Source organism: Prunus dulcis, unplaced genomic scaffold, assembly GCF_902201215.1.
Source record: "Prunus dulcis unplaced genomic scaffold, ALMONDv2, whole genome shotgun sequence".
Lineage (NCBI taxonomy): Eukaryota > Viridiplantae > Streptophyta > Magnoliopsida > Rosales > Rosaceae > Prunus > Prunus dulcis.
The window spans coordinates 2,729-18,805 of record NW_023010382.1 but is presented as its reverse complement, the minus strand read 5'-3'; the positions used below and the strand labels follow the sequence as shown (position 1 = coordinate 18,805).

Sequence of the window (16,077 nt, the reverse complement as noted above, 5' to 3'; positions counted from 1 at the left end):
TTTCTTTATTTACCTGGACAAATTTGCCGCTATGGTGGCTATTTAAATAAAGTTTGCTCTGCTTTTCCTTCAAACAGCATTTTACTATTTTTATTTTACCCTTGATGTAGTAAACAAAACATACCTTTTGGAAGTAAAAACGAAACTACTTTTAAAGCAAAAATGGATTCATAAAATAGACAAAGTTTAGCCTTGCTCTTTCTCTATCCCGGGGTCTGTCTGCACAGCTTGTGAATCCCACATGGTTGGGTGGAATTTCTTTAACCATTTGCCATTGATTGGGGCATTGTGAATAACTCCATCTCTGTCCTGCAACCTATATGCCCCCATTCCGAGGATCTGGTTAATCACAAAAGGACCTTCCCATGTAGGTGACCATTTTCCATATCCAGCTATGTGTGCTCCAAGGGGCAGAATTGCCTTCCAGACTATTTCTCCCTCTTCAAAACTCTTGTCTCTGACTCTTTTGTTGTATGCCCTTGACACAGCCTGTTTTCCTGCCAAGAGTTTGTTGAGGGTGTCAATCCTACTTGCATCCAATTCTTCTAATTCAAGTAACATGGCTTGAGAGTAGTCTTCTCCTGTGAGATGGTGTTGGTGAGCAATTCTAAGAGATTGGACTGCTATCTCCATAGGCAGAATTGCATCATGGCCGTAGGTTAGAGCATAGGGAGTCATGCCAGTTGCTTCTCTTTTTGAAGTTCTGTATGCCCACAGAGTCTCTGACAACTTTTCATGCCATTGCTTTGGATTCTTCTCCAGCATCTTTCTGATGATATTGATAATCACCTTGTTACTTGATTCTGCCTGTCCATTAGCTTGAGCATAATAAGGGGTAGATTGAAGCAGTTTGAACTTGAATGTTTCCGCCATATCTAGCATATCCCTAGATATGAAAGAAGAACCCCTATCAGTTGTGATTGATTCTGGAATGCCGAATCTTTGTATGATCTGTTGTTCTATAAAGGTGATGATCTCTTGAGAAGTTGTGGTTTTGATTGGCTTGGCCTCTACCCATTTGGTGAAGTAGTCCGTAGCAACAATGATAAAACAATGCTGCTGGCTGCTGGCTGGATAGATTTTGCCAATGAGATCCATTGCCCATCCCCTAAAAGGCCATGGTTTTACCACTGGATTCATGGGAACAGAAGGAGCCTGCTGGATTGGGCCGTGCCTTTGACAAGCTTCACATCCCTTAGAATAATTGATGCAATCCTTCAACATGGTTGGCCAGAAGTAGCCATACCTTCTAATTAACCAGCACATCTTTCTTCCTCCTTGGTGAGCTCCACAGATCCCCTCATGGGTTTCTCCCATGACTTTCATATATTCTGTCTTTCCGAGGCACCTTAATAGCACCTCATCTTTTCTTTTTCGGACCAAATCTTCATTCCACATGAGGTAGTTTGTAGCCATGATTCTCACTCTTCTCTCAGAGGGCAGAGTGGGATACTGCAAGTAAGTCATGATAGGCTCTCTCCAATCGTCTTTAGTGATTAAGGCAGAATTGACTTCTATCTCCATTCCTCTAGTCAAAACCGACGGTAGACTTTTTCTTCCTATCTTGATGATCCTCTGGACGCAGTCTTCGGGCATTTGTATGCCTGATGCCACCTGAGCCAGTTCATTGGCTGCAAAGTTCTCTTCCCTTGGGATGTGTTCCCAAGTAGCTTCTCTAAATTCTGTCAACAGATTTCTAGCTGCTACTAGATATACAGCCAGGGAAGGATTCAGACACTTGTATTCTCCAGCAATTTGTTTTAAGACAAGCATTGAATCTCCCAGGATTTCCACGGATTGGACTCCTAATTCTACCAACATTTCAAGCCCTATAATCAAAGCTTCATACTCGGCCCTGTTGTTGGTGCACTGGAAATCTAATTGGAAGGAATAGCAATGTCTGACCCCCAATGGTTCCTCCAGAACAACCCCGGCTCCTGAAGCCTTATCTGTCTTTGATCCATCAAAATATAGTTTCCAAGGTGTAAGATGAATCGAATAGATTGGATTGTTAAGGCAAACATGAGCCCTAGTTAGTAGATTTGCATTTGCTATGTCCAAAGAGTCCATGTTTTCAATTTCCTCTCCTGGGTGATCTGCTAGGAAGTCTGCCACAGCTTGCCCCTTGACAGCTTTCTGGGGGACATACCTAAGGGTGAATTCTGTCAAAGCCAAAGTCCATTTCCCAATTCTGCCTCTCAGCATTGGTCTTGTCAACATATATTTGATCAAGTCTGTCTTGGCGATGATATAGATAGTGTGTGGCAGCATATAATGTCTGAGTTTTACAGCAGTAAAATACAAGGCCAGACAAAGCCTTTCTATTGCGGAATACCTTCTCTCCACTTCTGTCAGTGTTCTGCTTAGATAGTAAACTGCCTGCTCCTTTCCTTCCTTGTTGTCCTGGACTAGCAGACTTCCAATGGATACTTCTGATGCAGATACATAGAGTTTGAGTGGTCTGCCTCTCTTTGGTGGGGACAGAACTGGTGGATTTGAGAGGTAATTTTTTATTTCTTGGAATGCCCGTTGGTGCTGTTCTTCCCATTTGAATGTTTGTTCCTGCTTTAGCTTTAACAAGGAAGAAAAAGGCTGAATCTTTCCTGCAGAATTGGATATGAATCTCCTTAGAAAATTGATTTTTCCTAGGAGACTCTGAAGTTCCTTTTTGTTCCGAGGTGGTAGGGCTTCCATGATGGACTTTGCTTTATTCTTGTCAACTTCTATGCCTCTCTGGTGAACCAAGAATCCTAAGAAATTTCCTGCCTGAACTCCAAAAACACATTTTTTGGGGTTCATTTTTAGCTTGTGCTGCCTCATTCTTAGAAATGCCTTCCTTAGACTTGATATGTGGTTTCCTTCCTTGGGGGACTTAATCACTACATCATCTATGTATACTTCCAAAGAATGTCCTATCATATCATGAAAGATGGAATTCATTGCCCTTTGATAGGTAGCACCCGCGTTTCTTAAACCGAAAGGCATTACAGTATATTCGAAAGCACCTATATGCCCTGGACACATGAAGGCTGTCTTGTGGATGTCTTGTTCTGCCATCATGATCTGGTTATAACCTGCGTTGCCATCCATGAAAGATAGCATCTGGTTATGAGGAGCTCCGTCTATTAGCATGTCTGCCATTGGCATAGGATATTCGTCTTTGGGAGATGCTTCATTCAGATTTCTGTAATCCACACAGATTCTAACTGCCCCTGTTTTTCTTTTGAGAACAGGTACAATATTTGCTAGCCAATCGGCATAGATGGCTGGTCTGATGAATCCTGCCTTGAGCAGCCTTTCTATTTCTTCCTTGACCTTCAGTTCTGTGTCCATGGACATTCTTCTCCTAGCCTGCTTAACTGGAAGGTAGCCATCTTTGATTGGCAGTTTGTGCTCTACTAGCTGTCTGTCCAGTCCTGGCATCTCGTGATAGTGCCAAGCAAAACAATCTCTGAACTCCTGCAAAAGTGCCATGAGTTCAGACTTGAGTGGTTCTTCTAAGAGTGTGCTGATGAAAGTAGGTCTTGGATCTTCTTCTGTCCCTAAGTTTATTTCTTGTAGAGGATCCTCCACTTCTGGCAGGGAGTCATCCAATGCTGCTGGGGCAAAATCCAATACTTCTTCCTGCAAAACTTCCTCTTCTTGCTCCTTCGTACTTTCGTGAGTGAATTCTGCCATATTGGTGGCTGGACTCTGTGTAAAAAACTTCCTTTCTTCCCAGTATATCAACAATCTTTTTGTGATGGATCGGATTGTTGTAGCTCGATCCTTGTCCAGTTGATTGGGACTAATCATCAGAGTTTTTAGCGTAGAAAGGTCTATTCCAGTCCTCCATGGAATTGGCTAGACCTTCTTCAATGAGCCTTTGGGCCGTGACACCATGGGGGCGGCCGGTCTGGTTGACTCCAAAGAAAGTAAAAGGACCGAGGTCGTCATGATAATACCTTGCTTCAAGACACATGGCAGAGGGTAGGAATGGCCGTGGATCGGCCTCTACAATCTCCATTTGGCCTTCATCATTCCATAGTGCTAGCTGCTGGTGGAGAGTGGAAGGGACACAAAGGCTCTGGTGAATCCAATCCCTGCCAAGTAGTGCATTGTAAGTGGTGGAAGTAGTGTCTATCACAAAGAATGCTATTTTTAATTCCTTGCTTCCAACTATGACATCCACGTCTAAGATGCCATGAATTTTCGTGATGCCCCCAGCGAAGTTGGTGACGGTCAAACGTGTTGGAATCAAGTCCCTCTCTGTTCTGCCCATTTTGCTCAGCATTCTGTGGGGTAGTAGATTAATGGCTGCACCTCCATCTATCATGATTTTGGAAATAGGGATGCCTCCGAGGTTTGCTGTTATAAATAAAGGCCTGAGATGGTTTGCCATTTCTCTGGTTGGTTTGGGAAAATAACACCGCTCCGTAGCTAGGTTTTTGGCAGTTCCGCCTGTTCTGGGGCTGTCTGCCTGTTGTTCTGGCTTCTCATTTGTTTCCGCCAGTTTGCACTCAAAGCTTTCCTGAGAGAAAACATCTCCTTCCAAGGTGCTTTCCTGTCCCTCGGTGGCCCTGAATTTTTCTGGCAGGATGAACACCATATTAACTCCCAGGTCACTCTGTAGTAAGTCTTCTAACTCTGCGCCAAAAGCCCCTGTTTCAGCATCCAATTCTTCCCCAAATTCCATCAGTTCTTCCCCGTATTCTTCGGTCCAATCATCTTGTTCTTCAGTTCCGAGGGGTTCATTCTGTCCTTCTGCAAATGTTCCATAGTCCACCTGTTCCTCTTCATATCCCTCCGTGGGGTCATCTTTCCCTTGCTGCGGGGTAGGCTCGGATTTCCATTGTGCCTGCAAGGTGTTGGGTTGACTGCCAGACGAGGAGGCTGGATGGACAGGAGATCTGGTCGGAGGTTCTGCTTCCGGTAGCTTTCTTGGGCGACAAGCTTCCTGTTCTGCCTGGGGCATTGTTTCGGGATTCTTTCCCTTCCTGGAAGAATTGGTCTCTATATGTACCTGAGTTTTATCCTGGCTCTTGAGGTATGTGCGGTATTGCCTCTGGGTTCTCCTTCTCTGAGTTCTGGTTAGCTCCATGGTTGGCCTGCCGCTTTTCCCTACGGAATACCACCTGCCCTCTATGATTGTTGCCAAGGGCTTTCCATTCTCGGGTGCCCCGATTGATGTCTCCTTCCTGTGCTGTTCTACCTTCCTTTCGCCGTATTGTGAAGGTCTGAAATGGCTCCTGTGCCTTGCTTTGCCCTGGGGTGAGGTTCCAATCCTGTCAAAGACACTAGGCGTGGGTTGATTCTGTTTGTCTAGAACGACTTCTAGCTCTGTTTCACACTTGCACCTGCTACAAAGGACTATCCCAGCTGATATGGTGGCTCTTGGCTTCTGGCTGGTCTCCCTTATGATCCTTCTGCCTCTGCTACAACTAGTATCTGTCATTGGCTGAGTTTCCCTCTGTTCTGGCCAATTTAAGTTAACCATGTTGACTTGTGGTTGAGGGAAAGGATCTGTCGTGACCGATGGGGGTTTTTCCGCCAGTTTCAATCTTCCTGCCGTTATTCCTTCTTGTATCACGTCCCTGAAAACGACACAACTATTGGTGGAATGGTTCCAAGAGTTGTGCCCCCTGCAGTACTGTCTCCCTTTGAGTTCCTCCGGCTTGGGTATTCTGTGAGGCGTTTCTATTGCCTTCTGCAGCAGCATTTCATCGAACAAAGCATCAACCTTGGTTAAATCAAAAGAGTACACTTTGTTCTGTATTGGCTTGTTGGGAACGAATCCTCCCGTGAATGGTGGTGGCTTTTGGTCTTTAGGTGGCTTTGTAAGGGCTTTGCAACTAATAGGATGTTTTAGTTTTGCCATTTCGGCCACCGAAACCTCCTTCTCTTCTGCCTCTTCTGTGTCCTCCTGTGATTCCACCCCAATTAGGTGGACCGAAGAGGAAGGGGATTTGTAATAAGTGCCTTTAGAGGAGTTCCTTCGCTGCTGTTCCTCTCTGAGCAGCTCTTCGTACTTGGAAGCCTTATCAGCCAATTCTGCCAGGTCCCCGAATAATATCCCGTCGAACCTCTTTCTGAGAGAGATTTTAAGGGCAGCCTGGGCCATCTGGATGAAATGTCTTTCCTCCATGGGGATCCGGCACTTCATTTTAAGCTTTCTGAACCTGGTTATGAAGTCTTGGGCTGGTTCATCTTCGCTTTGCTTGAGGGCGGCCAAGTCACTGATGGTGACTTCTGGCTGGATCCTGTAATAGTAGTCATGGAAGACGTTCTCCATCTGTTCCCAAGTCTGTACAGAATTGGCTGGCAGGCTAGTATACCAGGTGAAAGCCTGTCCAGAGAGAGAATTCCCGAAGAGTCTTAGTTTCAACAAAGGGTTGTTCTCAATAGCTATGCATTGGACGGAGAACCTGCCTATATGTTCAACTGAGGAAGCATGGGAATCTTCCCCGTTGAACAAGGTGAAGTTTGGTACTTTGAAGCCTGGAGGTAACGGTATTTGATCGATGCAGGCTGGATATGGTTTCCTGTATATAGGCCTTTCACCTCTTCTGGCCTCGGGTTCCATGATTTCCCTGATCATTCTTTGCAATGTCCCTATATCATTCAGAGCGTTGATGGGGGGAGGATTCTGTCCCTGTTCTGCCTGAATGTAATCGATTCTGGGCTCCATTCTGTATGGTCTGAGTGGAGGTTCTTCTCTGTGTCCTTCCTGCTCTTCGATATCTGGGTGATTTCTCCAGTCTGCCCCCGGTCTATTCCTGTCCTGGTTAGCAAAAAGGTTATTGCCCCCTCTGCCCCTTCTCCCTCTTGCGGGTGGAGGGAATGGATTAGGGTCCATCCTTCTGGGTCTATATGGTAATACAGCTGGTGGTTCTGGCTGAAATGCCAAAGGTTGGTCACGCTGGACCACCAAGGGTGGAATGGGCTGAGGTTCTGGCTGGTTCTGCTGAACCAATACAAGGTCATTTGGTCGGACTGGGACCTCCTGCTCTTGATCAGGAAGGATTCCCTCCCTTGGACCAGCCTGGACTTCTCTGTGATCTGGTACTCCAGCTATCTATGCAACTAAAGGATTTTCCTGGTATGGCCATGCCAGTCCTGGTGGAGGACCATGAGGGAGATCCAACTGCTGGACTACAGCATCGGGGTTTTGGACTCTGGCCATGGCGCTCTCTCGGTCTTTCCGGAACTGCCTGTTACCCTGCCATTGCATCATTGCTGTCATATTATTGAGAGTGTCTTGGCTCCTTTGGACCGTGGCTTCTTGCCGGAGTATTGAATCCTGTATTTGATTCATCCTTCTGGAGTTAGTTCCAGAATGTCTACTTCCTGTGCTGCCGCGAGCTGATTGTCTGGCGTCGCTTTCTTCTGACCCGGAACCTTCCCTGCGAGCCATCTGGTTTGTCTCCATATCTAGTATGAATTTTGGCTAGAGCTTCCTGTATGTGTAAACCTGTGAACGGTTCTGCTGAAGTATGTATACCGAGATGTCCCACTGGGCGTGCCAAATTGTTCACCCGTTTTCGCGTTTAGCTCCTGTGATGGAAGGGCGAAGTTCCCCACTGGCTTGGAGACCATGTACTGGTCAAGCGAGTCAGCTTTCTTTGGTGTGCGAGCGTGCCACTGCTAGCAACGTGAATTCTAGCAGACTTTTTTTTAGAATAGATAACTTGCGCCCCAAGTTACTGACTTCTAAAAATCAAACGATTGTGAATTTGGGTGAGGAATATCTCCCAAGTAAGTTCTTTTCTTGCCTTAGGCTGGGAAGGACTTTCATAATTTATCTCAGTATATAAAGAAAACGGCTGTTCTGGCCAGAAGTGTTTGATAGAAGTGGACTGTTTTAGGCAGAACTGCCTTTTGCGAGATAATAAATACACATATTTAACTCTAGACAAGTTAGAGGACCGTCGGAACTTCGTTTCCGTTTGAATGGAAGACTCTGCTGTAGGCTGGACTGGACATATCTGGATTGGTCCGCACTGCTTTGTGACTTCAAATGCTAGGTTGACCTGCAAATCGATACCAAAGTTGGATTTTGGCAGAGCTTTACGTTTTCTTCACGCTTTGTGAGGCCTTTTGAATAGGCAGAACTGCAATTCCTCCTGCTTGAAAGGGACAGAAGTGGCTATTCTCGATTGTCTGATGAGCTAAGGATCGTACTACGAGAGTTGTTCTGCTTGAATAAGACTCGTCCTGAGTTTTCTGGGGTCTCCCCGTCTGTGAAAACTCAAACTCTGCTTGTCTTGGCTTTTGCTGAACCAAATTTGTAACGAGGAGTCTCGTTCTAGAAGACTTGTCTTCTAAGTCTGAATTTTGGAATTCAAGTGAGCTCTTGGCTTTTTCTTGGTGTTGTGTTTTTGATTGATGAGTTGATTGTCCTTTTTTTTTCCTTGCCTGCTTCTGTTTTTATAAGACATCCTCTTTTGGAGGTGTTTTCTAATTTTTTAAATGGGCGGCAAAAGATTTTTTTTTTAGAAAAGATCTTTATCAACCGTGGCAGACAAGTTCTCAATAGTCTCCAGTGATCCCTTCCCTAGTTCCCTGGGTGACTGCTTTTTTTTGTTTCAACCAACGCCAACGCTTGTGTGTGCTTTCCATGGCGGTTTGGTTTTCTTCTGTACTTTCTGAATAATTCCTTATTTCCTGTTCTAATTGAGAAGGCATGGCCTGTGAATCCTTTTTAAAAGATGGATTATTGTTTTCGGGGCAAAACAAATCTCTGAAAATAGGTGGGCTTCTTGATTTCCTGTCGGCAGTTTCCCGGAGACGTCTCTTCCCATAAAAACTCTAGTTGAAAATGTTGACCCTCTCAATAGCTGAGGTAGCCACGTGGGGGATATATTTGTTTAGTTTCTTGGGTTTGAATCCAAACAAATTCTGTGGGCTGATCTTTTAAAGCCCAAATGTCGGCTTTCCATGCTTTGGGCCTTTTGGGTTTTGGGTATGTGTTTCTTACCACGGGCCTTCTTCTTGGATTTCTCTTGGGTGTGCCAAATTTAGGCCCAAACAGTTTCCACCATCCATACATCGGATGGTGCTCCAGCTCCTAGTCCAACACCTTACCAAATCTAGGACATGACTTAGTCCAAGTCAGGTCTATCTTAGGAGTGTATGTGCAATCTTTATGGTTTATGTGGAGAAATTTTTATTTATGATACGAACAATTTTTAGGTGTAAAATTAATTGAATGGGTTTTGTGAATACAAGTTCAAACCTCATGTATGTTAGTGTGAAAACAAGTGTAAAAATAACGGAATGGGTGTTAGTGTAATTTCTGAAACCTACCATTTATGTTTTGTCAATTTCATTTTAAATCACATATTTTGATATTATAATTAATAATAATTCTTTAGATGGGCTATGACAGGGCTGTCAAAGGGTCGATTCACGACCAGGTATTGCAATACTATCCCAGCCCTTGCTACCCATCCCTGTTCTCTTCCTCGCCCCCATCCCCGGTAATCTTTTTTGAGGAATCCACGTCCTCAACGGGGGGTTACCTTCTAAACACGCTCAAATCCCAGATTTTTTATTTTTTAAAAAAAAAATTTGTCTTTCATTATAACTGTTAAGGCAAGATTTATGTGTTGGCATGTTCCTAGTCCGAAACCCTAGTGATCGCTTGAGCCTATATCCAACCGCAACAGAGAGAACAAGACAAGCGAGGCCATGGAAGCATCTATGAAGGCAGGTAACAGAAACTACACAAACCTTAATGGCTGCCGCTAGACTAGAAGGCAAACCCTAATGGCTGCCGCTGGACTAGAAGGCAAACCCTAATGGCTGCCGCTGGACTAGAAGGCAAACCCTAGGCTTGTCTAGAAGGAAAACCCTAGAAACGAGGAGTTTTTATCAAAAATAGCCAAAATTTACCCTCTATTTTCATAAATGTCAATTTTTATAAAAACTTTCAAATATAGCAAAAAGTCCACTTAAATAGACTTAAGTGCCATCAAAAGAGTTAAAATTGATTCAGACCATTTGCATTGTAGTTCAAAGAGAGAGAGATAGAAATGGTTCGTTGTTTGAAAGGGTGGAGAAAGGGGAGGAATGACTCTCTCTCATATCACTATCCCCTTTCCCCACCCTCCCGGACCTCAATTCAACCTCCCCTTCCCAAAAGCCGTTTTCAATCATATGAAATTCAATTCACCAACTATAAATGAAATTCAGTTCAATTATAATAAAACAGATTGATAATTATATTACTGGGAGAAGAAAAAAATGTAGCAAAAAATAAGCATACAAAAGAATTTTTTTTATTTTTTGTCCAAATCTGTCTTTTATTAAAGAGAAGACATTAAGATGGCAGCAAGCCAAACCCAGATTCAAACACTGAACTTCCTAATATGTTTTGTATCGTAATCATGAATTCAGGCTTCATTCTTTCTTTTGTTTGTTTTTAATTTTGAGGGTATTTAAGTCTATTTAAGTGAGTTTTTGGCTATTTTTAAAAGTTTTTATAAAAACTGACATTTATGAAAGTATAGAGTAAATTTTGACTATTTTTTATAAAAGAGCGACTCTTTCAGCTCCGCCCCTGTTTCTTTTAATATACAAATACACACATTAGACATGTGCACTGGACGAAATAATTTTCTTTATTTTCTTACTTTTCACATGTAATTTCGTAACATATTTATCCCAAGATGTGGGAGATTTTGATAACAGTAATTTTCTTTATCTAATAAAATAGCATGCATTATATATAACGGATAAAACTTGACTTCTTAAAATTGAGGAGGAACTTATCCTCAAGACAAATGGAGTTTTGACATTTTTTCAATTTCTTTTACTTTTTTTTTTCTTTTGAATTCCTTTAACTTTTTTTACATTAAATACTAAATTTTAAGAAGAAGAAAATGTTTTGCATTGAGCGAGGTATGTTTTACCCTACTAGCCTATCTTAGTATGCTGTGCATTTCCTCAATTAAAAGATAAATAAATAAAATATGAGAAAATTTTACAGTAGAAGGGTTTTTTTTCACATTGAAAAAGATCGAACCATTAACCTATTCTAATCGGACCCATTTTGAAAGTTTTTCTCCTTCTTTCATGTTACATAAGATTTTCTTTAGCGAAATTAAAACTGAAATGTTGACAGAATATTTACAAACTTAAGTGTTGATTTCTTGCAGGCCAAAAAAAAATATATCACCACTGAGAAGTGAAGAACCCTTTGGTTACAGTTGCGGAAATACCACCAGGCCGTGTGGGACTTGCAGATTTTTGCTGCAACCGTGTGTATCTTGTGTGCTTGATAAAGGGGACATAGTGATCAGAATAACTTTAGTGGGTTAGAGTGCAAACCTTTTTGGAATAACACTAATAATTTTGAAAATATTGTTCAATAAAAGAGCCTTTTGGGGGAGATTTTGAGCGTGAAATTTTTTCAGTGAAGCTAGCTAGTCATTTGCCATGTTTGATCACGGTTGAGCTACTTATGCAACCTAGATAGTGGTTTTGAGGAGTTGGTATTGGACTGGGTTTTCTTTTTGGGAGTGGGCAGAAGATGGTGAGAGAATATGAGGCAAAAAGAGGAACGGAGAGAGTCGTTTCAAAAATGACTAGGGCTATAACTTTTAGACTACTTTTTTTCGAACGGAAAGTTTTTATCGAATGAGGTGTCGTTGGATTTCTCGGTTTGAGTTGATGAGGACAGAAGGGAGCCTGATGATGATATACAAAAAGGAAAAATTAGGGTACAAGACCTTCATGTCTCCTAGAAAGCTAGAAGGATCTAAAGTAATTTGTCCTTGAAATATTGATAAGTTATGATTTTTATTTAAAGTTAATGATTTGTTCATCATTTTGAATCCATCATTCACCCTACTTTATTCACTAATTCAGTCCTTTGCTAACCCACCTATCATTCTGCCCCTTTCGGTTCATCATGCAAATGGAAATGTCTCAAAATAAAAAGGACTGAAAAAGAAAAGCAACAAAACCAAAAAACACCCAATGAGTGAGGGTCGCGCCCGTCTACTACCACCTTGTCCCTATTATATAATGATCATATTATCCATTTTTTAAAATTACAAAAAATAAAATTAAAGAGGAAAAAATGCTGTTTTATTTTCCCTCTAGAAATAAATATTAAAACCTAGCATTTTCAAAGCCGTGCAAGTCGCTCACTCTATTCAACGACTTCTTCATCATAGCCACTTTAGCCAGCTTCTCAGCCGCTCTCCACGCTGATGTCGGCGTAAGCGGCTCCCCGTTTTCGTCCACGGCTATCTCCCTCTCGCTGCTGCTGCCACCCCTCCGCCGTTGGATCATCATCAGCATCTGCTGCTGCTCCTCCATGATCTTATGCTGTCTCCTCCAATGCAGCTCCGCCAGCTCAGCTTCCAAGCCGCGTACGTGCTCCTCAGCCGATGCAGACTTCGACTTTAGGAGCAAAGCCCGAGCCGATGCAAGCAAATGATGCGCGCTAGAGTAGTCGTTATGCTCAACCAATCTCCGTGACTCGGCTACGGCACGTGTGGTTATAAAAAGCCCTCTTAATCGTTCGATCTTTGGACCGGAAGCTGATCGAACGGCATCAGCGAGAGGTACTAAAAGCGCCTGCTCTTTCCCGTACACAATCTCCTGAGTAGCCGGGTCTTTATATAGGCACCGGACTGACATAACATGGTGGCTCCCGCGAGCCAAAGCTCGGGGAACACGCAGCTCAACGAGCAGCTCCCTCTCTTCCTCGGCGTACAAGTCGCCGAGCCGCACGGAAGCTGAACCGTGCACCGCAGGCCCTCCATTGCACGAATAGATGGCTGCAATCTCAGCGGGAGCCGAGCCGGAATCGAAGCCGAGCTGAATTCTCAAGTCTTGCACCACCACACTCAAAATTCCCCCAACGCATTTGGCAAACGCGTCCTCAGCCGGCTCCTGGCTGTAGCCGCCGGTTTCACCGAACCCGAAAGCATGAACCGGGATCTCAATATGAGCGAATCGGGTAGCCGACACGTGGCCGGATCCCTGACGCTGATGGGCTGAAATTTTCACCCTCTCATCCTGACCGTCCGATAAGAGCATGATACTGGCAACCGGATTTCTGTCTCTCCGATCTTCAAGCACTTTAGTCGCCTTCCTCAATGCATCGCCAACACTGGTCCCCTGACCGCACACAAGCCGGTCAACGATTCTCCTGGCCAAACGTTGACCGTGAGCCGTCATTCTTTTTAACGGCAGCAGCCGCTTCGTGGTAGCTGAAAATGCGACAATCGAAAGCCGGTCGTTGGAGCCGAGCGACGAAATGACCAAACGCATGGCGCGTTTCAGCATCTGGAGCTTCGCGCCGGTCATGCTTCCGCTGACGTCGAGCACCGTCACCAAATCGATCGAAACACGACGCGAAGTGTTAAAAACTGAGGGCGGAGGAGCCTTGACCCGCAAAGCCACGACGTAGGTGTCGAAGCCCCGACCCGACGAGAGTAAAGCGGACTCGGGTAAAATCCTGACCTGGACATTATTGGTTCTGATATCTCGGCCGTTGATTCGCCCGTCGGAAGATGAAGGGTTCGGATTGACGAAAAAGCCCTGGAACTCCTCGACGTCGTCGTTTTCGGGGAATGGGTCTGTGGCGTCTTCGTCTTCATCGTCGGCTTCTGGTATAGGGATGATCCGTGATGTGGGAGAGAAAAGAGACTCGTCGTCGTCGTACAATGGCTTCGATGAGGCTCTGGGTGAGGCGGCCTCCACTATTATCTTCTTCTCCACTTCCCTGGGCTTGGGTTTGGTGGGCTCCACGACGTCGTTTCGGGATTGGTTGAGGTTTTTGTGGATGGCGAGGAGAGGGACGTCTTTCCATGTGCAGTTGCAGACTGGGCAGAGGAGGCTGTCATGGCTGCGCACATGAGCAGCTATGCAAGGGAAATGGAAGGCGTGACCACACTCTGCTGTGTATATGGCTGTGCCCTGCCCTGTCTTCACGCTGTTCAAGCAAATCCCACAGTTGCTCTGCAAAAGTCCCCGCAGAAAACGAAAATTCAAAAACCCAATAAGCCAAACAAATAAATAAATAAATAAAAATCATTGGGTAGCAAATAAAATAAATGGGTGAATTAAGAGAGTTGTATACTCGAAATTTGAAGCTGTTTCTGAAGAGGGAGAGCTTGAGAGGGGATCGAGGAGAAGTTGGGTTTGAGCTGGAGAGAAAGGAAGTTCTTGTACTCTTGGGAGTGCTACTACTGGTTTTGCATTCAAGCAGCCTGGGGCTTTCATGGTCATCAATGGAGCTCTGGGATGAGATCACCGGCTGAGATTGCAATCTCGGAGTAGAAGGGTTGCTGCTGCCACTGGAGAAGAAACCAAGCCTCGTACAGCTTCTGGGACTTGGGCTTGGGCTTCTCTGCTGCTTCTCTGATACTCTGGTTTGATCTGCTGGATCTCGAGGGATTGTAGTGCAGAAGGCTCGTCTCCAACCAGTACCCATTTTTTAATTCAACCCAAAAAAGAACATAAAAAAGAAAAAGAAAGAAGCACAGTAGATGGGTAGGCTCTGTTTTCTCTTTCTGATATTATCAAAATCTATGGCCTCTACCTTTGTTGAGGAAGAAGAAGGAAGAAGAAGATAAAAGAGAAAAGTGGAGAAGACAAAAGGGGAGGATGGAATTTAGAGCATGGGATCAAATGAAAAGAAAAAAGCAATGAGACAAACTAGTGGGGTGGGAAGGATTTAATAAGAAAGAAAGAATACAGAGGAAGAGGAAGTATAGAGTCTACACAGATCAGACTCAGACCAGACCCCTCTCACTCTTTTGCCTTTTTATTTGTTTTTTCTCTTTCTTTTCCATTGATAGCACCAAAAAGATCTCTGCAACCAAAAGACTAGAGATCTACTGCTTCTTTACGTGATCAGAGGTTTAATGAAATTCGATATTTATTTAATATTCATTGGAAAAGGTAATTAGGATTTTACCCTCGGTAACCACCACCCACCTCACCTCTATATCATCCACATCCATGGCTTTATATGCTCCATGCTCCTTTATGTACAGACCTGTCTCACGCGCCTGCTTCCATTGTGGCAGCAGCAAGCTTAGGTCACGTGATCCTCGTGGAAATGACACTTCCTACTGTAGCCTACAGGTAGGGTGAAAAAGGAAATGTGGAGAACATACGGAATCAGAGCAAGTGGGATGGTTAAAAAGTCAAAAATGGAGTGTATGGAGAGATAATAGGTGGGGATGATATGGTAAGTATATACTTAAACAAAAACCCATCTAGTTAAATTTTTCCAGGATTTGACAAGATCTAGAGTTGTAATATGTGTCAAAGTTCCAAAGGTTACCTTCACACTTTAGGTTTAGACTTATCCAAATCAAACTTTATATAGTTTCATTCTTTTATGGCGTGTCGCTTTATGAGTCATTTTATTTATTCTTTGAACATTATTTGTCGTTATTGAATCATAAGATAAAATTTTAATTAATTTGAAAACAAAGAAATATCTAGACTTTTATATAAGATATCCACGACAATCTAACATATGATGTCATGAGAATTATATGTGGTTATTGGGTACCTTTATATTTCCTTGTGACGGAATGTGCTCTCAGTCATCTTCCCTTATCCTTAAAGGTATGTAGCCGATAACATGTCTTTTTCTCTCTTTCTTCTTTACCTACTACTGCTCTAAAGGTTTAAGTTAATTTCAACCTTCTTTACATGCGTACAATATAATATCTTTATCTTATCTTTTCTAATTTCTCTCATTTGTTCAAATTGTAAATTATATTTATAATCAACGAACAAGTCAATATTCATAATTCGATTCTAATAACACATCAATGACTCGTTCATACACGATTGACTCTAACAAGTCTAGGGGGATGTTGATCTCGTGAACATTTAAGGATGCAACAGCAATACAAGTTAATCATCTACACCACTTCTCTTAGAAAATCTTGCGTATATTCCCAATCAAATATATAATGACACGTTCTTACGTTACTGACCAAAGATGGCATTTCACGAAAGTCTTTCTCCACCTCCCTTTTATACCACAATCCCATAAAGCTGCATTATTGAACCCAATTTATAGAGCAAAAGCTTCCAAAACTCAAGCACTCCAAGTAA

The 16,077-nt window shown here is 43.3% G+C and overlaps 3 protein-coding genes across 3 annotated transcripts; all 3 read right to left on the bottom strand.

Moving 5' to 3' along the window:
* Positions 1-186: 186 nt before the first annotated feature.
* On the bottom strand, positions 187-1,224 carry LOC117613553 (uncharacterized protein K02A2.6-like). The gene has a single exon (XM_034342161.1). It carries the CDS (start codon positions 1,222-1,224, stop codon positions 187-189), a length of 1,038 nt encoding a protein of 345 aa, XP_034198052.1.
* A 2,563-nt stretch (positions 1,225-3,787) lies between these two features.
* LOC117613552 lies at positions 3,788-6,835 on the bottom strand. Its single transcript, XM_034342160.1, has one exon. The coding sequence runs from the start codon at positions 6,833-6,835 to the stop codon at positions 3,788-3,790; it is 3,048 nt and encodes a 1,015-aa protein (XP_034198051.1).
* Positions 6,836-11,908: 5,073 nt separating this feature from the next.
* LOC117613550 (E3 ubiquitin-protein ligase WAV3-like) lies at positions 11,909-14,945 on the bottom strand. Its single transcript, XM_034342159.1, has 2 exons — positions 14,078-14,945; positions 11,909-13,956 (listed from the first exon to the last, which is right to left on the bottom strand). The coding sequence occupies exons 1-2, from the start codon at positions 14,429-14,431 to the stop codon at positions 12,097-12,099; spliced, it is 2,214 nt and encodes a 737-aa protein (XP_034198050.1). The 5' UTR covers positions 14,432-14,945; the 3' UTR covers positions 11,909-12,096.
* Between the last annotated feature and the right edge of the window lie 1,132 nt (positions 14,946-16,077).

Coding starts and splice junctions, on each gene's coding strand:
- LOC117613553 (XM_034342161.1), bottom strand. CDS start 1,224: ATGTTGAAGGATTGCATCAATTATTCTAAGGGATGTGAAGCTTGTCAA.
- LOC117613552 (XM_034342160.1), bottom strand. CDS start 6,835: ATGGACCCTAATCCATTCCCTCCACCCGCAAGAGGGAGAAGGGGCAGA.
- LOC117613550 (XM_034342159.1), bottom strand. CDS start 14,431: ATGGGTACTGGTTGGAGACGAGCCTTCTGCACTACAATCCCTCGAGAT. Junction 13,957..14,077: donor GAAACAGCTTCAAATTTCGA/GTATACAACTCT, acceptor GGACTTTTGCAG/AGCAACTGTGGGATTTGCTT.